This window comes from Sceloporus occidentalis, unplaced genomic scaffold (assembly GCF_023333645.1).
Source record: "Sceloporus occidentalis isolate IW3139 unplaced genomic scaffold, rSceOcc1.0.p SCAF_2, whole genome shotgun sequence".
NCBI classification, from domain to species: Eukaryota; Metazoa; Chordata; class Lepidosauria; order Squamata; family Phrynosomatidae; genus Sceloporus; species Sceloporus occidentalis.
This window is the reverse complement of record NW_028316982.1, coordinates 182,718,553-182,739,623: the sequence shown is the minus strand read 5'-3', so window position 1 is coordinate 182,739,623 and position 21,071 is coordinate 182,718,553. Positions and strand designations below refer to the sequence as shown.

The window sequence follows — 21,071 nt, the reverse complement described above, 5'->3', positions numbered from 1 at the left end:
CAACAGCAAGAAAACCACATACTCCCCATACCCCAGCTTGTGAGGTTTTCTGTAGTTACAAAGCATACTAAGAAACACATGCTAGCCAACATGTCCAGGACTGCTGGGAAGTGCAATCCAAAGACACCAAGTTGGGGAACACTTAGCAAACCACAAGGACATGGTTTTTTACATGCTGAACTGGTAACAAAGCACTAACTTGTGAAGTCAGACTTGTTTTGGTATAAAAATTGAAAGCACAGCTAAGAGCAAAGACTGATGGAAGTCTATCAATGAAGTGCTTACAAAACCCAGTTACCAAATTATTAACAGATTTTTAAAAAACGTCAAGTTTATCTTAAAATAATTTATTGCAAAAAGTAAGATTGGCCAGTGAACAGCAGCTTTATTTTGAAGCACAGTAATACATGACAAGTTCTCTACTATGCAACATCTCTGGAAATAATAGGTTGGTTGGCTTTTTAACTCAGGCTTCTTACAGTCATTCACTAACAGTAAATTCAACTGTTTCTTCCTCTGCTACTGGATCTCTTCCTGCCTCGACTCCTTGATCGAGAGGGACTTCTGCTACGTGTCAAGCTCCTGGTGCGACTCCGTCCTCTTTTCTTTTTACTGTGTGACCTTTTCCTTCCACGACTTTCTGACCTCTTGGGAAGGTGTCTTTTTTTATGCTTGTGATGGCTTTTTTTCCTCTCAGATTCTCCATTTCGTTTGTTGTAACCATGTTCTGGACTTGGGCTGCTTCTTCGTCTTGACCTACTATAATGTTCTTCATAGTAGCCCAATCTATTCCTCCTTTCCGAGTTTTTACTTGCTTCTTTAGTCCATTCAGGAGATATGTGAATATCTCTGTTGGCTTCCCAAAACTCATTGTTTGGATTTCTGAATACATGTAGGAAGTTGCAGTGCTTCCCTCTTGGACATTTTTGTCTTTCAAACAAACCTAAAATATTTTAAAATGATTATCCAAATCTGAATGTAGATAAATTTCTTTAGCCTTCAATGTCTGTTTATTTATTTTGTTCATTTTTGCTGCAAGACACTTTGTTCATTAACAGTGTTTAGTCTTTGAGAGTATTGCTGCTCTATAACTGTCTTTTCTGTGTACAGGAGATCTTACCCCATGACACAGCAGGTTTATGTATAAAGGCCAAAATCTTGCAGATGTATAGCTTTTTTTGGCAATGACTTCCCTACTCTTGATTCCACAAGCCTCCTGAGAAGCATAGGCATTTCTTCCCACAGCCACTGAACAACAGGGTGGAGACTATTCAGGCAGCACCTAGAGTAAAGAATGGCCAGCTGAATACTGTCCAGAAACCCTATCCCTGTCATTAAATGGCTGATGGAGCATGTGCTTTTCTAGCAGATCTGTGGACTGGTAGATCTGGAACTGGTAGCTAGGTGGAATTGCATGGGGTTAGTTATGCTCCACTACATGTGATGTAGGTTCTCAGCCAATTATTTTGTTGCATTTTAAGCCAGCAGCTGTACAGAAATTATTTCCAATTCTTCTGAAACAAAATTTATAACTTAAATTGAGGGGGAAGTAGTATTTCTTGGTGAAATCCTATATGTACAGCTTTGGTCATTTTGGAAAACTACACTGGACCCTTGGTATCCATTGGGGTTTTGTTCCAGGATCCCTCATGAATACCAAAATCCATGGCTGCTCATACAGTGGTGTAGTAAAATTGTGTCTCTTATATAAAATTGCAAAATCAAGCTTTGCTTATTGGAAATTAGTTTTTTAGAAATATTTTCAAGCCATGTATGGTTGAATCAGTGGATAAAACACCTGTGGATATGGAGAGCAGATTGTCTGTCCTTTGAAATAAAACTATGCTGAGAAATCCTGATTGGTGTAGCTTAGCTGATACTATCCATTTCATCATCCCTCAAAAGCCCTGAATTCACTTTTTAAAATAGCAGTTTATGAATACTAAGATATTATGCAAGGCATATATAGACTTAAAGGTATTATTAGATTTCACAGGCATACCACAAATTGCAGTCTTCCATCTTGTTACTGGGCAGAATTCACACTGAAGCTGCCGACCTGCATACCATCGACCATTGAATAAAGCAAGAGCCTCCTGACATTCTTGCTCTCTTTAAAAATAAATTTGAAAATGTGTCACTATAATCGCAAAACTAGTAAAACAACTTTTGTAAGCAAACACCAAAAAAATTACAGCTTGACTAGATAACCTCAGAAAGACACCTCTTGACAGTCTGTTCCTGTGCCACCTTTCCCATTCTTGCACCCTCCAAGGAGAATGCTTGACCTCCCAGCACAGGTCAAGGGAGCAGATTTGGACTTGCTGGACTGGCCAGAGATTCTCTCCTCTTTTCTCTGTGGCCTTGCCATCCCAGGTTTCCATGTTCTTGGGGGCAGGGAGGTACTGGAGGCTAAAAATGACTTAAGGACTAAAAAATATAACAGTTTAAGGAAGGGGAGTGTCAAAAAATTACATAGGATGACTGCAATAGATGCAGTGACAAAATGGAGCAGAAGAAAACACCTCTTATTGGAACACTAGGCAGGAAAAAAGCTTACTTTCTAGGGGGTTGCTCCTCCACATGGGGACACTAGAAAATCTTTCTTTTTATGTCAACTGAAATGAGTGGGAGGAGCAACTCAAGTTACAGGATGTTCTGCCATTATCTACTGGGAAAAGTGATACTGCACAAACATGGAGAGTTTACTACCTATACTAGGAAGGACTGGTCCATGGCAATAGAAAAGAAACAGGCACCCTTACTACAAATTTCCCTTATATTATTAATGTTTATCTATTAACTTCATTCATTTTTAAATACTTACAACTGATACTGAACATATACATTTCCTCGAAGATGAGGCTCAAAGTTGCAGCTGACCTATGTAAAAATTCAATGAAAACTTAATTTAGGCAGGATATAGAACCAATTTAGTTTAAGACAACATTGCTAGTTTGACATTCAGATCACCATTTGTTTTTGTACATTTTGAGGCTGCACTCCTACGGAAGCTTAACTGGGAATAGGTCCCATTAACTAATTAGGTGAAATTAGCGTTCTGAATAGACACAGGACTGCAAGATTACATTATGTACACACATTAACTATAGTACACAAAGTGTACAAATGTCAAGAATTATGAAAGCTGTAGTGCATTCTAGAGGGTACTGGGTTGCCAATCCCCGGGCAACATTGCACGTTCATTTTCTGTAAAATGAAGTGGTTTATCCGGAAAGTAGGGATGTTTTAAATACTTAACACTGCTTCTGAATCACCAATGGCACTTTCCCAACAAGCTATCCCATAATGCTCTAAATGTGGTATGATACTAATACTGAAGTAAGACAAGAGCACTTCAACTGAAACTTTTCTCAATGCTGTGATCTTCAAACAGAACCCTGCTGGAGAACCCTTCCTCTTGAAGACATTAAATGATCTGCAAGGTAATCCAGGCAAACCTTCCTTTTAAAAGACAGTATTCAATTGAGGGAGCAGGGATTGTGAAGGACGTAACGTCCCACACCCACTCAGTAAGTTCCTCCAGTCAGCAAGCAGAAAGAGGCTGACACGGGACAGAATACTCTCAGACAGGCTCTACAAGGGCTTCAGGATGAGCTTGTTTGTGGCTTCTCCACTGATGTCAATACAGATACTGCTTAGAGAATGGATGCTTCTCAAGAGGCCAAAATGCACTAACTCATGCAAGAGAATCTTGCTATCTTCCTGGTGTCATGTGTTTCTCCCAGTAATGTTAAAGCAACAGCCAATTGGTGAGGGTGGGTGGTGGATGGGGTGGGTTTCCATTTTATAACAGAAAGGGCAAGGACCATATGCAAGAGGCACAGTCTAATCCCAATCTGCAACCTTCACATTTTCTCATTTTACTACATTGATAGCAAGATGAAAAACTGGGATGGTTGCAAAATGGGATTAGGCTCTCTCTCTTGCCTGTAGTCCTGAGGTCAGAACAAATATAGAACAGAATCTACAAGTACATGTTGCTGAAAAGCAGAAAACAGCAGTACAATACATGTTGTGTACAGTGTACCTTGAACTGGATGACCTTCCCTATGTTCTTGAATTCAGGGAGTACATCTTCATAGAAGTCTAGGAACTGCTGGTAGATTTCTTCCTCACTGTATTCTAGGCTTGCATCTGTATCATAGTCATCTCTTTTACACTGTTCCATCCCAAAAGTAACAAACATACCCCTAATAAGGAGTGTCTGGCTAGAGGCTGGGTAATTGTGCCTCCGAGAACATCTTAAAATTAAAGAGAAAAATGCTGCTATTACATATTATGTAACTTAACACAAGCAATTAAGAAATTTTATCACTAACCACCACATATGTGCCACCATATAACAAAGTGATCAATAATTACAATAGAAGATTTGAATTCAAACCATTAGGTTCAGACTTTTACATCAGGGCAAAATGTCAGATGTCAGTTGGGCTACTAGTCAATGATCATCAACCCCAACCCCATTAAATATAGTGGCACAAACAGAAGGTTTGAACAAATGATACATCTCTCCATATCCATGGACTTGCCATCCGCGGATTCAACCATCCGCATACAGCAAGCCCTCGTTGTCTCCAATGGTAGAGTGTGCTCATGGTGCGCTGTAATTACGGACTGACCTTATTGTCCCCAGTGATTGCATGTGCACACGGCTGTGCTGCCACTAGAGACAATGTGGACTCAAGTATTCACAGATGTTGGTATCCACAGGGGGATCCGGAATGAATCCCCCGTAGATAGCAAGGGCCAACTGTAGTTTCATTTGTGAGGGCAATTGAAAAGGGGGAAAAACAGCCTGGAAAAGACTCCTGGTATTTTTTACTTTGCCCAAAGTAAAGCATAGGTTAGAGCTTCAAGGAGGGGACCATTTGATAAGAAACTGGACAGTGAAATAAGATGTGAACTCAAAAATGAACCCACAAATGTACAACTGAAAGTTTTAAAGTATCTTCCTTTTAACTTCATTGAGTCTGTGAAGGATCTCCCTTTCTTTTTTAAAGAACACAGAACTATTGCTTAAAATGTACCTCATGTACCCTTCCATCAAAGAAATGCAGAATGATTTAAGCAGTTTAGTGATTCAGGTCTATTTCTCAACACCTAGCCCCTAGTTCTTGGTCTAAACTCTCTCCCTAAAAAAATTATGGCAGCAAAGAAGAAAGAGAAACATTCCAGACAAGAAATTCACTGATGTTATATTGTAGTTTTTGGTTCTGATGCTCAGTTATGATCCATGGCAAAATGTGATTTATCTGATCATGTCTTAAATTTGAAGGGCCTTCCCTCCAGCTCTAATTAGCCAAGTGGGGTATGGTCTCAACTTTCCCTGCCAGTGTGTGCCTTGGCTTGTTGAAATAACGGTCTCTGTGTAAATACTCTCTCATGGGTTCTATAGGTGGCCAAACTCTTGTTACCATCATGGGGCAAAACAGACTGGCTCAATATGCTGGCTTGGAGGCCGCGTGGGGCGTTGTGTTTAGAAGACGCATGTCCAAACCCTGACGCCCACCCAACCAGATTGCAGGCAGTGTTGCGGTGCTCCAGAGGTGCAGCATTTATATGCTGCACTCCACAGGAGTGCCAAAAAGCCGGTGCTGCAGCAGAAAAGCCGCCCTTTTTCCACCCCAAAAAGGAGCAGCCTTTTGCCACTTCTTTTTGGTCTAAAAAAAATGCCGGATAGGGGCTGTGGCGTGTGGTTGTCGTGGCCCTGATCTAGTTTTAATGTGGTGGCATCAAGCTGCCTCTTTAGGGTCATCTGTACTGGCCATACTAATCTGCCTAATCTAGGTTATAGGATTCTCAATATCAGAAGCCATGCAATATTTGTAGTGGAAATAAAGACCATATAAATCAGGGGTAGGCAACCTGCGGCCCACAGGCCGGATGCGGCCCGGCGAGGCCTTGAGACCGGCCCCAGCCCGGTCCTGCCGCTGATTCCCGCCGGGGCCTTTGGCATCTCGTGCGAGGGGCATGGTGGGGCAATTGTCTATAGAAGTCTCAGAAACATGCATTTATCTTAACATTTTTTTAAAAAATCAGCAAATTTTTTCGCGCGTCCTCCATTTTTTATTTTAAAAGTGCCCTCCATTTGAAAAGTTTGTCCTACATTTGTCTCGGTTTATTTATTTATTTAATTTTTATTTATTTATTTATTTATTTATTTATTGGCTTCGGCCCCCCCAGTTGTCTGAGGGACAGCAACCCGGCCCCCGGCTCAAAAGGGTTGCCTACCCCTGATATAAATCATACAAACATAGAGATGGAAGAGTCCACAAGGGCCATCCAGTCCAACCCCCCTGCCATGCAGAAACTCACAAAGCATCCCCAATAGATGGCCATTCCGGCTCTGCTTAAAGACCTCCAAACTCCACCACACTCCGAGGAAGTGCAATGCTTGTTTATTTCTTTTGCACCTTTCTTCACACACACACACACACACACACACCCAAGGCCAGTCATAAGGGCGAAGGAGGAAATTGATTGTGATTGACATTATACATGCTTACTTTTTGTTAACCCAATTAGGAGACTGACTAGAAAATAAGTGTTGCTCATGCTGCATTACAAGTCATAGAATTGTAGAGTTGGAGGAGACCACAAGGGGCCATCCAGTCCAACTCCCTGCCATGCAGGAACTCACTATCAAAGCATCCCTGACAGATGACCATCCAGCCTCTGTTTAAAGACTTCCAAAGGAGACTCCACCACACTCCAAGGGAGTGTGTTCCACTTTCGAACAGCCCTTACTATCAAGAAGTTCCTCCTAATGTTGAGGTGGAATCTTTGTTCCTGTAGCTTGCATACATTGTTCTGTGTTCTAGCCTCTGGAGCAGCAGGAAACAAGCTTGCTCCATCCTCAATGTGACACCCCTTCAAATACTTAAAGGGGATTATCATAACCATAACCCTTAACCATCTCTTCTCCAAGCTAAAAATACCCAGCTCCCTAAGTATTTCCTTATAAGGCATGGTTTCCAGACCCTTCACCATTTTGGTTGCCCTCCTCTGGATATGCTCCAATTTGTCAACATCCTTTTTGAATTGTGGTGCCCAGAACTGGACACAGTGTTCTAGGTGAGGCCTGACCAAAGCAGAATAGAGTGGCACTATTACTTCCCACTATACTTTTATTGATGCAGCCTAAAATTGCATTGGTCTTTTTAAGCTGCTGCATCACACTGTTGACTCATATTCAACTTTTGGTCTACTAGGACTTCTAGATCCCTTTCACAAGTAGCCAGGTGTCCCCCCACCCACCCCAATCCTAAATCTATGCATTTCATTGTTTTGCTCTAAGTGCAGTATCTTACATTTCTCTGTGTTGAAATTCATTTTGTTAACATTGGCCCAGCTTTCTAATCTATCCAGGTCTTCTTGAATTGTGATCCTGTCCTCTGGGGTATTAGCTACTCCTCCTAATTTGGTGTCATCAATCTCCTTTCTCTCTTTTAGGAACTCAGTAAGTAGTGGAAAATCTTTTAAAAGGAGGCATTTAGTACAAGACGTATCAGCAATTAAATCTGTTCATTTAAAATGCATTAGTGATGCAAACAATAGCATCAGCATCACATTTTCACATTACCAACAGAATTTCCATTTACAGTAATGCTGCACACATAATGGGTCATTCAATAAGCACGGTCATTCAACAAGCACAGTGTGAAATTCAGTGGCATTCAAAACAGATTCCCACTTGCTGTTGCTTGCTACCAAATCTACCCCAAGATAGCCCAGAGACCCTCTGGATGTATACTCTTCCAACTCTATGACTGATTGTATGATTGTATATACTGGACTATAAGTCAACTTCATACATAAGTTGAGGGCAAGTTTGGGGACCAAAATTATGAATTTTGATATGACCCATGGATAAGTTGAGGGTAAAACTTAGGGGCATTTAACAAAGGATGTAAAGGACGAAGCAAAGGAAAAGAATGCCAAAGAACTTACAAAATTCCAGCAGGCATAACTGTTCATGCTCATACTAAAGGCTAAATGGATGAGAAAATAAGAGGAGGTTCAGTGATTCAAGGGCAGATGACACTCTTGCTTTTCAGCAGGGGATGGTTCCTTTTTTAATGAGAGTTATACAGCGCCTATATTGACCCATAGATAAGTCGACTCAGGGTTTTTTGGGTCTTTTTTTTTTTTAGTATATACAATAGGTGTAGGAAAAGAGTAGAAGGAAAGCCTTAGTGCAAGTGGAAGTCTATTCCTGAAATATTGGATGGTACCCTCAGAATTTATGCCAAAATATATTTAACCTTCAAGATGCTTTTTCAAAATGCAAAATACTTTTAAAAATCCATTTAGAGTTGAATTACCTGTCTCCAAATCTGCAAGCTCCAGTTTTAATGTAGAATGGGCAATTGGCTCGATCTTTCTCTGTTCCTATATTTTCTGGGGGTTCTGGATTGTGCCAGGTAGTTCCATTTTCTAGCTGTTTTTTCAAAAAAGAATTTACATGTCAAAAGAATCGGAACACTGTTTATTAATAAGCCCCAGTAACTAAATTTACCCAGTTGATTTTCTGATAACAACAAAGATTAAAATTCTTCCAATGCAAAAGGTATGTTTAGTTACAGCTAATAGTTTAAGGTAGGGAACAGGTAGAGAGGAACTGCTGGACCTCATCCCCTTCCCCACCACCTTTCCCTTCTCCTTTTGTGTCATGTCTTTTTAGATTGTAAGCCTAAGGGCAGGGAACCGTCTATTTAAAAAGATTGTATGTACAGCGCTGTGTAAATTTACAGCGCTTTATAAATAAAGGTTAATAATAACAATAATAATAGGGGTGGCCAGCTCCAGGGGCCAATGATACCCCAAGAGTCCTCTGAAAACCTCCTTACACTGTGGGAGAAGAATAAATATTTCTAAAAACAGTGGGATGGGAAGAAGGAACATCACATGGAAGGAAAACTGCTGTTCATGAAGGCTTCAATGAACAGTATTTAGCCTTTTTCACTGAATTTCCCCCCAAAAGGATCATGGTACCTCAAAACCACCCATGGCAGGGAAAGAACACCAAGTTTAAGGACATTTTAAGGGGGAAAGCTAAACAAACATTGACTTTCTTGTCTCTTAATATTTGTGCAAACAGATAATAACCTGTGTAACTACATATTACATGTTAGCATTTGGTACGCGTCACACAGCTTTTTCATACTCAAACATCACACATCATAAATATAGCCTCAAACAACCTCTTTTCTGTTTCCCTACTACAAAAACATGATCTCCTTAAATGCATCCTCACGAATACTGTTGTCACATGTTGCACTGCTATTCAACTAATACATGTATTGTGACTGTTAAGTGATAATAACACATTAATATACAAAGTAGCTTATATGTAGCAACAGAAGAGGCTGATAAGAAGTTAAAGAGCAGTTTAGAAATTCCTTAGCCTCACTGTTTCATTTTAAATAGTTCTAACTCACCTGACTTTCAGCCTGGTCCAACATCTTCTGCACAGCTTCCTATAAATGGTGCAAACATAGGACTAGTGAAAACTCTGAATGTAGACATCACCTGGAGTCTCTAGTTAAGATTATAATATTTGGTTTAAAGTTCATTTTCTCAAGCATCAGTAGTTTTGTTAAATACAACTGAAAGCCAAATGAGTTAAACTCCCAACACAAAGATGTACAAGCATTTTGGACTAAAACTAATGTTACGTTTGCAAAACTTTCTTCCGCCACCCCCACTTACAAATTTCCATGCTGTCGAAAACTGTCTCTAGTGTGTTTTGAGAGCTAAAGATGGGAGGGGAACTACTTTATGCCATTCTTTCAGCAGTAGACATCCACTGTTGGATTCTGCCAACTACATTTAAAGTCATGTCCTCAATTTCTACCATTACTCAATATTTCCTTTCTCAACAACTACAACAGACAAAAAAAGAAGTTAAAGAAATAGAAATGAAGACCAAAAAAAGTATTACCAGTTCTAATGACCAATTTTCCCAATTTCTTAAAAATCTCCCTCTATTGGAACTGGTTGGCCTAGATTCACCTTCTCATACGTATCAAATGAGACTTCATTTGCATGATTTGATTCTGGAAACTACTGTGAAGGAGAATGCCTGAACACTAGCCTAAAACACTCTCCTTCGTGAAGTCCAAATATTAAGTATGCCCATATCCACCAATGCTGCATCTGTGATGTCTGTGTAACGGAATTCAATGTTCCAGTATTGTATCTTCAATCTGGGTACCAGTGTACTGAAACAACATTTAAGTCTGCATAAATAGCGTTGAAATTATTGTGTATTATTGAAATTGCAATGCATTAACTCTCTTTGGCGGGATACAGACGGGCAAAAAGGGGTGTATTCATGACGTCATGAAGGTAGAGCCTTCAGACGGGCCTTACCTGAATGCCGCCATGAACATGCCCCCCGCACGCCCCAAGTGGGAAGAGGCGGCATTAAAAAGGTGCTGCTTTTCTCCGCTTCTTTTCCGTTTGATGCGCAGCTCCGTCTGTAAGCTGCTGCACCGGTACGCCAGAATTGCTACGCCGCTAATTTAAGTTGCCCATTTAAAAGCTCCGTGTCTGCTGCGTCGCATAATGAGTCAGGGTCCTGGAACACGCGCAGTTTGCAGTCAGGCTTTAATTGCAGCGTCAGCTGCCATGCAGGTGTGGAAGCTGCAGCACAGCTGCAGCGCATTTTAAGACTCGTAACCCTAACCCTAACCCTAACCCTAGAGCAACATGTACGCATGCGCTGCTTGGAAAGTTTGGACTTTAAAGTGAGCCCCTACACACATTCCTGTGCCATTTTCACCTAACAATAAAAAACGCTAAAACTGTAAATATTTACATATATACAAGGGAGGTGATGGGGGATGGCAGGGGGACAGCGGTGGCAGCGGCGACAGCTGTGGCTGTGCATTGCAGATTCAGCAGGAGCGCGGGGACCAAAGGAGAGGAGGCATCCATGATGCTGGTGACACTGGCAAAGTGCAAGCGGGCAAGGATGCCAACACCAGCTGATCATCAGCTGGCAGGAGACCACCATTGTTCTTGGGCAGAGCGGGGAAAAAAGTTTTAAAGGGGCTTGGGCACTTTAAATGTGCCCATAGGCTTTCTGCTGCCGCTGCTTAGCGCTGCAGCTGCGCATCCGCCAGCCGGCAAAGGAAAAAAAAAAGCCCCGTTTTTGGCCGCCCGTGAGGAAGCTGCCTCTCTCTTTGCAGCGTCCTCCGAGGCGGCGGTTTGGAAACTGCGGGTCAGAAACGGCCCCAGGTGAGGCGTCTTCACTGCCCCCCATGTGGAAGCCCCATCTCCTGAGCCACGCCCCCGGGGTGGGCGGTCTGGAGGCTCCGTATTCAGCAGAATACACCTCCAAGACGTCTTCCCCTGCCCGTTTGTATCCCGCCTTTATTTCTGTCCAGAGCTTTTAGAATACAGTATATTGCATCCCCATAAAAAGCCCTGTTTTTATCTTATTTAGAGCCTACCGCGACACCCGAGAAAGGACAGACCTTGTATATAACAGGTTTCTACTTATGCACTGATTAAAAAAAGGTAAACAGTACAAACCTATTTTGATCTTGTAAATAAGAAATAAAATGCCATCCAATATAAACTAAAACATACACATATTTTATGCTCCTTTGTTTTGTTCCTCTAACCAAAACCAGTTTGCCAAACCCTTAAAGGGTAAAATCATTTTCTTTAATCATGGTTTCATCAGAGGTGTTTGTTTAAATTTTATTCATTTCAGAAAAAAAGAGATTCTCCTCAACCTCATTATTATGTTGGGGAAATAATATATGCCAAATGCATATTTATTTTCAACTTTCCAAGGTTCTTAGGAGTATTTACTCAGTACTTCTACATGACACTACTGTGCTGGACAACCAAAATAATATGAGAAAGTCCTAGTGCTCTAGACAAGCTGAACCAAGAGATTTGCTTAGGATAAAAAGTTAAGTCCCAACCACACAACTTGGGAAAAACAAACCAGAAAGACTATGTGTTCTGTTCTATATATACAGCAAAAAGTATTCAAAGAACCACCTACAAAAAGCTGAGTGTTATGAGCTGAGTGTTCAGTTATGTTCCCTTCCCACACCCAACAAACTATAGAAAAAGATACATCTTGATGAATGAGTCAGGTAGTGATGAGCTGCAACATCTTTGAGTGGAAAAAGTGGTTAAGGAATCGCAGTAATGTAAGTGCAGATAGAGCCAAGTACTTGAAAAAGCTGATTATATGGAGGTTGCTACAGAGTCTTAGAGAAATTACACTAAACACACATATAACAGTTTGTAACTTGGCCCACAGTCTCCCAGAAAGAATTCTGTGTTTCTGAATGAACAATAAGAAAGATCTCACCCATTTGCCAGTTGTCTTAAAATTGCAGGAGTGCTAGAAGGGACAGCTTGGCCAGTTACTGCCCAAGAGTTGCTGCGAACTGGTTCCCCTTTATTTCTCTTTCTCCCTCATGATAAAGGGCATCATAATTTCAACTGCATGGGGAAAGGGGAGCTGCTAAGCATCGCTACATTTTTGGGACCACTGCAGGGGCCATTGTTAAGTTTTATCCTCCTGTTTTTCTGCCCGTTTTAAACCAAAGAAAAATAGTGAACGTTTGTATGATGTTCACAGAGCCTTGAGAAATAAGGAGGCATATAATATTGCAATAAAAACAAATTACAATTGGTTAAACAACTTAAGTGGCTCTATGCCCTGCAGTACGTTCTCAAGAGGTGAAACAACATTTACAATACAGTTCTGTGTATGTCTACTCCAAAGTAAATCCCACTAAGACCAATGAAGTAAATGGGTACAAGACTGCATGCTAATTTAGCCACAGAACTGAAGATTCAGTGGACAGTACATTAAGCAGTGCCTTGGAAATGTTACTTAAAAACCAGGCAACTCAGCAGCCACTTTCCACTTTAGCAAGTATTATTATACTGAGAGGATATGCACTGTGTTTATCCTCCTAGAGCACGAATCACCTCTCTTTCTTTCTTCACTTGTTGCTTCCGATCCTCTTCCTCTTGTTCTTTTCTTTGCTGTTCCTCCCATTCTTCTTTTATTTTTTGCTTTTCAAAAAAGGGAAAAACGACATTTCATCTAAAAGAACAGTTTTTATTTAAAATCATGCATACGAAAACTACTGTTTCAGGTTAAATATCTATTAAAGGTGCGAAGAGAGATTAAAAAATGTTAATGTTGTTTGAATCAATGACCCAAGTAAATATAGGTTTGTCTTTTTCCCAAACCTCAATACAGCTGCTTTTTGAGATACTGAAGAAAATTCTGTAGCTTTTGTTATTGGATATGTATTATGCAACACTTTTTTGTGTATTTTCATTGCCTATTGCAGTAACACACAACTAAAATAACTCAAAATGCTGTTAATTAACCAATCATAATTGGCTTCCTGATAATTAAATGGAAGTTTTTCAGTACAATGTTATGCACATCTACGACTTACTTCCAGGCAACTGTATTTAGGACTAAAGAAAGGAAGAATAATTCTGCTGCTTATTTATGGCCCAAGGCTAGAGATTGAAAAGGAGATTTGCTGGCAGAACAACCAAATTGTTGATATAGTAAACAGGAATGTATTAATTAGGCCAAGAGCCCTTGAATATATCTTGTAGCCAGCTGCCATGCCACATTTCCCCATATTTTACATGCAAAATACATTTTGCAGGTTGAGGTTTTTGTCAAGTGTGCCAGAGGACCTCCAACAATGTGTCAACTCCCAGAATACTCTTATCTCCAGTGATTGATTGCTCTTATATCACTTTCCTAGTCTCCTCAAACTGAAGTTAGGGTTGCTCCTTTAAGACAATACAGGCTAAACTGATTAGAACCAACGGCCATAACAACTATACGTCAGGGTTGCGTTTCGCATATTACTTAAGGGTAAAATCTGGTTGATTTTTTGTTTCCTTTTTTGAAGTAAGGCATCAGAGATTTTAAATTTTATACTGAGAATGCTAGTCCCAGAATGAATTCAAAACATATACCACACCTCTTCCTCTTCTTGCCGTTTTCTTGCTGCTGCTTCTTTTTCTTTTCTGATCCTGAAAGCTTCTTGAGCTCTTTCCTCTCTCAGCAACCATTCTTCATGGAGTCTTTGCCTGCAAATATAGTAACACTAGCTATCATTAAGCACTTTTCAATTTCATCTTTTTAACAATTATGTTCTGCTATTTATTTCTGAAAAGTAAAATCAAGCTTTCTTATAAAACTTTAAAATCACATGAAGTTTGCAATCCTACTTGTGAGTAGTTGTTTACAGGATTGCACTGTAATAATCCTAAACAAGCCAACCATCCTGCAAGAAAGCAAAATAAAAAGCTTACTGTTAAAAACTTGCTCAAACAGGATAGTCTTGGGCCAATTCCTAACTATAATAAAGATGGGACCAAACTACTCTCCAGGGTATCCAGTCTTTTTGGATAGTGATCACGTTTGAAACTGTGAATAAATATAACGGTTACCATCACAAGACAGTTACCATGGTGAGTATGGAGGTAAACAAAAAAAATTCACAGAAAAATAAGTTGCTGAAATATAACAAAATAACTTCTCAAAGAATATTGGGACATAAAAAAGTGTGGTCTGAGAGCTCCGGACACAAGCCTATTCTTCTTCATCAGATTGTTTTCCATCTTTCCTAGGGTTCTCATTATCAACCCCAAATTTCATCTATTGTCAGGTAGTGGGGTCTTTTCCGTCCTTGATTTCTTCCAGGTGTCCACCATTATTAGCTAAGAATGTTTCTTGGTTTATGTTGAGCCCAAAGGCAATCAGGGAAATAAATTTAACAGGCATCTAGAGATCAGCATTGCACTTTGAAACAGTCCTGTTGTTTTTACAACTTACAACCAGTGCACAGCTACCTCCTAATGTAAGTTATATCAGAAACAAACATAAAGCCACCTAAATAACATTCTAAAGCTACAGCCCTATGATTTTACTTGATCATAGAATCGTAGAGTTGGAAGAGACCACAAGGGCCATCCAGCCCAACCCCCTGCCATGCAGGAAATCTAAATCAAAGCATCCCCAAAAGATGGCCATCCAGACTCTGCTTAAAGACCTCCAAAGAGACTCCACTACACTCCAAGGGAGTTTATTCCACTGTCGAACAGCCCTTACTGCCAGGAAGTTCCTCCTAATGTTGAGGTGGAATCTCTTTTCCTGCAGCTTGGATCCATTGTTCCTGCTCCTGTTCTCTGGAGCAGCAGAAAACAAGCTTGTTCCCTCCTCAATGTGACACCCCTTCAAATATTGAAACAGGACTATCATATCACCTCTTAATCTTCTTTTCTCCAATCTAAACATCCCCAGCTCCCTAAGGCGTTCCTCATAAGGCATGGTTTCCAGACCATTCACTATTTTAGTCACCCTCCTTTGGACACGCTCCACTTTCTCAATGTCCTTTTTGAATTGTGGTGCCCAGAACTGGACACAATATTCCATGTGGGGCCTGACCAAAGCAGAATACAGTGGCACTATTACTTCTCTTGATCTAGACACTATACTTTTATTGATGCAGCTTAAAATTGCATTGGCCTTTTTAGCTGCCGCATCGCACTGTTCACTCATGTTAAACTTGCGGTCTACTTGGACTCTCAGATCCCTTTCACATGTAGTTTCATTCAGCCAGGTGTCCCCCATCCTATATCTGTGCATTTTATTTTTCTGCCCTAAGTGCAGTATCTTACATTTTTCTGTGTTGAATTTCATTTTGTTAGCTTTGGCCCAGCTTTCAAGTCTATTCAGGTCATTTTGAATTTTGATCCTGTCCTCTGGGGTATTAGCTATTCCTCCTAATTTGGTGTCATCTGCAAATTTGATAAGTATGCCCCCAATTCTGTCCTCCAAGTCATTGATAAAGATGTTGAATAACACTGGGTCCAGGACAGAGCCCTGTGGGACCCCACTGGTCACTTCTCTCCAGGATGAAAAGGAGCCATTGTTGAGCAGCCTTTGGGTTCTGCCAGTCAACCAATTACAAACCCATGTAATAGTTGCCTTGTCTAGCCCACATTTTACAAGCTTGTTTGCAAGAATGTCATGGGAAACCTTGTCAAAGGCCTTACTGAAATCAAGATATACTATACCCACAGCATTCCCTTCATCTACCAAGCTAGTAATTTTATCAAAGAAAGAGATTAGATTTGTCTGCCATGACTTGTTTCTCTGAAATCCATTTTGACTTTTTGTGATTATGGAATTGCCTTTTAAATGTTCACAGACTCCCTGCTTAATGATCTGCTTTAGAATCTTTCATGGTATAGATGTCAGACTAACTGGACGATAATTGTTGGGATCCTCTTTTTTCCCCTTTTTGAACATGGGGACAACGTTTGCCCTCCTTCAGTCTGCGGGGACTTCTCCTGTACTCCAGTTTTCAAAGATTATTGCCAATGGCTCCGATATTACATTTGCCAGTTCTTTTAATACCCTTGGATGTAGGGTATTAATGATACTAAGGCTAGTCTCCTAATATCATTTACTTCCAAGTAAACATGCAAAGAACTGGGCTGACAATTGCACATTTATTCACCTTTCCTCTTCAAGTTGTTTTTCTTCATCATCCAGTTCTTCTTCAGAAATATGTTCATCTTTATCTGCTTTTTCTAAAGGAAAAATATTTATTTTTTGAAATTATCCCTAACATTAATTGCTCACTGTAATTCAATAACATCTTAAGATCCCATTAGCACATTTTCTCAAGATTACCAAACAATGAATTACATCTCCCAAACCTTGATTCTATTAAACAGACTGCAACCTTCGCACAGAGCAGTAAAAAGCACTTTGATGATCACATATGCAGCCCAAACTTCAAGGACTCAATTGAGAATCCAGGAGTAACCTAAAGTGATTTATTACAGAAACCAAGAGTGATATATCCTAAACTACATTTTCTTGAAAAACAAGGCATACCAAAGTTATTCATGTTTGACATCATAATCAGTGGAATATGCAACAAAGTATTACAGTGCAGTCAGTTTTCTAGATTTCAGGCAAGAAATTATGCCCACTTTTGGGACACACCATTCCATATTCCCTCCCTAATTTTCTACTTCCCCTCTCTCAGCAATCTTATAACACCGAGTAAGCTCAGAATACATGACTGTTAACTCCTATGCTTTTCAGTTTCCACAAATATTGCAGTTTCCCTAAGCCCATGGATACTTTCTTCTTCAGCATGGAAAGTGATACCTTGAATATATAAGTATCTCCACTTCAATACGGAATTAATTATATGCATGATCCTATTTATTGTTTTATTAAAATACATAAAATTATTAAGGAGTTGAAATAATGTATCCTAGTATTTGTAGACTAAGATACAGCTTTCGTGGATGATTTTAAGTGGTTTGTTTGTTTTACTAGAAGTAAATATTGACAGCTGTGACAAACACATAGATTCTTAGAAGGGACGCCAAGGGCTATTTAGTCCAAGCTACAGCCATGCAGGAATACACAACTACACAACCCCGTAAAGATGCTCATCAATATTTATAGGCCTTCAAAGTTTCCACTGTTGAGCAGTTCTTACAGTAAAGAAACTATTCCTGTTGTTCAGATGAAATCTACCTTCTTCTAATTTGAATCCACTGGTTTGTGTTCTAGTGTATGGAAAAGCAGAAAACAAATTTTCCCAGTTTTCACAATTTCATCCCTTCAGATATTTAATTATAGAATCATAGAGTTGAAAGAGACTGCAAGGGCCATCCAGTCCAACTCCCTGCCATACAGGAAATCTCAATCAAAGCATCCCTGACAGATGGCCATCTAGCCTTTGTTTAAAGACCTCCAAGGAAGGAGATTCCACTACACTCTGAGGTTATCATGTCTTCTCTTCTCATCTCCAGGTTAAACATACCCAACTCCCTAAGTCAGGGGTCGTCAACTTCCGGCCCACGGGCGCCTTTCTGCCGGCCCCCGGACCCTCCTGCCGCTGAAATCGCCGCCGATTTCGGCCGCTCCGGCCGCCATTTTGCCCTTCAAAATGGTGGCGCCCATTAGGAGGCTCGATGCGGCCTCCGGAGCCCTGAAATGGGCGCCGCCCACCTCCCTCCTGGCTCCGCCCACCTCCCTCCTGGCTCTGCCCTCCCTCCTCCCTCCTCCCTCCTATAAATGGAGGGGCGGGGGGGAAGGAGGAGGAGGCAGAGAGAGAGGGAGGGAGGGAAGGAGGGGAGGAGAGAGAGAGGGTGGGAGGGAGAGAAGAGAGAGGGAGGGAGGGGAGGAGAGAGAGAGAGAAAGGGTGGGAGGGAGAGGAAAGAGAGGGAGGGAGGGGAGGAGAGAGAGAGAGAGAGAGAGAGAGAAAGGGTTGGAGGGAGAGGAGAGAGAGGGAGGGAGGGAGGGGAGAAGAGAGAAAGAGAAAGAGAGAGAGGGTGGGAGTGAGAGGGAGGGAGGAAGGGAGAGAAAGAAAGTGGGTTGAGACAGTGGCATGCATTTTTTGCTGTTTTGTGGCCTTGCCTAGTCACTTCCATTCTTGCAAATATTGCTATTATTATTATTGTTGTTATCCTTTGGTATTCTCTTTGCAAAATCCCCCCACATGGACTTGCTTGCTCTTTTCTGGGTTGAGACAGTGTGCATGCATTTTTCCTGTGTTATGGCATTGCTGGCCCTAGTAGCTTCTTGCAAATATTATTATTATTTTGCGGCTCCGCCCCCGGAGGGTGGAAACTCCGCCCCTGACATGTGGCTCCACCCCCGGATAGTGGAAGCTCCGCCCTGGCATGCGGCTCCGCCCCAGAGGGTGGAAGCTCCACCCCCCATGTGCGGCTCCGCCCCCGGAGGGTGGAAGCTCCACCCCCTGGCTTCGGCCCCCCAGTTGTCCTAGGGACAGCAACCTGGCCCCCAGCTCAAAAAGGTTGCCTACCCCTGCCCTAAGTCATTTCTCATAAAGCTTGGTTTCCAGACCTGTGATCATTTTGGTGGCCTTTCTCTGGACACATTGCCATTTGTCAACATCCTTCTTGAATTATGGTACCCAGAACTGCACACAGTGTTCCAGCATTCTGAACAAATCAGAACTGGGTGGCACTAACACTTCCGTTAATTTATATACTACACTCCCATTAATGCAGCATAAAATTGCACTGGCTTTTTGGGCTGCTGCATCACACCGTTGAAACCTCTTGCTCACTTCTGTCTTTTGGTAACAGTTCATGTTTTACAGTTAACAGCAATCTGTGTTTCTTTACATACAATGGCAGAATATTTACCTGCATCTCTCAGTTTTGCTAACGCTTGTCTCTTCTTCTTCCGTTTCTCCTTCTTCAAAAATGCTCTATACTTTTTGTGGCTGAAATATAGGAAAATAATTTTGTTAAAAAGTAAAATATAATAACAAGGAATTGACCTCCACAAACGATGAGTGCACAAGTGTTTACAACATCTTCCTGCTGAATTAAGGCTGTAATGCCAATGTCCTACATTTTTGCAGTGCCTTGTCCTCCTCTGTAACAAGGACATCTGGCCACACTGGTTTCAAGCTGTATCCCTCTGAATTCCCCACCCAATGCATCCTTGTTTTAACTGATGTTGTTTGTTAATTGTTGTTATTCCTCCCTTCGATCCATGGGCAAGAAATAAATAACATCATCATCAACATTATTATTTTCTATGTTTTCTTCTGACTTCCCATTTATAAACTGTGTTAGTCTGTCCATTTCAATCCTGTAATTGTACTTTTGCTGCCTCTGTCAGAAAGAGCTCTGGTACCGCAATAAACTACAATTCCCAGGACTCCCTAGCACTGAGCCAGGGCAGTTAAAGCCTTTAATTACCACCATCATCCTCTGTCTCCCAGTGATTCCCTATGGGCAAGCATTCCCCAATGACTCCCTATGGGCAGAGAATGTAAGCCCCTCAACCCTGATCAAAATGGAGGGCATTTTGGAGTTCGTCCTGGGCAGAAGGATGACATGGAGGACAGGTCCTGGAAGAGGAGGGGCCCTCTCCTCGCCCACCTCAGCCTCGCGGCTCCCTCCTCCGCTGGCGGCACTGGCAGCAACACGGGCGCCGCCATCTTAGATGGGGGCCTAGGCTTGTCACGTGATGCAGAGCCACCGGACGTGACGTAGAGCGCTTCCTGTGGGGAAAGGAGGAGATTCCTAGAGCGGCGAAAAAAAGAGTATAGACCCACTTTAACTGCCACGGATCAATGCTGTGGGATGCTGGGATTTGTAGTTTGTCGTGGCACCAGCGTTCCCTGACAGAGAAGGCTAAGTGCCTCAATGAAATAGAATTCAACTCCAAAGCTATAGCCTTATTGTAGCACTTTTGAGGCTAATTCATTAATCCCCAAACTGTGCCCCTTTAAGAGATTTTTGGGACTTCAACTCCCAGAAGCCTCAGCCACGTTGGACAATAGTCTGGGATTCTGGGAGCTGAAGTACAAAATCCCTTAAAAGAGCTCATTTTGCCGACCACTGGACTAACTGAAAGAAAGAAGTTGGCAGCATGAGATGAATGTATTGCCTGAGTAAAAGATATAGCCGTGTCAGTCTGTAGAATCAGTATGTAGAGAGATCTTGAAGCACCTTTGAGACTCACTGAGCTTTCCTAGACTTCAGCCTATTTCTTCAGATGCAGCGATGAATTCCATAGGAAGGAGCTGTGGCAGTTAATGTGGTACCAAACTGGGTTATTTCCACACGTGTGGATATAGCCTAACACTGAGGTTGCATCTGCACTGCACAAATAATCCAGTTTGACACCACTTTAACTGCCATGGCTCAATGCTATGGAATTTCTGGGAGTTGTAGTTTTGCAGCTTAGCCCTTTCTGGCTGCACCCGCACTGCAGGAATAATAATTCACTTTGACTGCCCTGGCTCAGTGCTAGGGAATTCTGAGAACTGTAGTTTTGACATTTGGCCTTTTCTGTCAGAGAGCAATGGTGCCACAACAAACTACAATTCCCAGGATTCCCTAGCACTGAGCCAGGGCAGTTAAAGTGGTCTTAGACACTAGACTGTTTCTGCAATGTGGATGCAGCCCGTCAGAGAGCTCTAGTACCACAACAAACTACAAATCCCAGG

General features: G+C 41.5%; 1 protein-coding gene across 1 annotated transcript; it reads right to left on the bottom strand.

Moving 5' to 3' along the window:
- Positions 1-348: 348 nt before the first annotated feature.
- ZRSR2 (zinc finger CCCH-type, RNA binding motif and serine/arginine rich 2) lies at positions 349-20,087 on the bottom strand. The gene is made up of 11 exons (XM_089511662.1): positions 19,999-20,087; positions 19,252-19,331; positions 16,572-16,644; positions 14,025-14,133; positions 12,997-13,083; positions 9,468-9,506; positions 8,352-8,467; positions 4,052-4,265; positions 2,828-2,883; positions 2,003-2,112; positions 349-943 (listed from the first exon to the last, which is right to left on the bottom strand). The coding sequence occupies exons 1-11, from the start codon at positions 20,055-20,057 to the stop codon at positions 501-503; spliced, it is 1,386 nt and encodes a 461-aa protein (XP_089367788.1). The 5' UTR covers positions 20,058-20,087; the 3' UTR covers positions 349-500.
- Between the last annotated feature and the right edge of the window lie 984 nt (positions 20,088-21,071).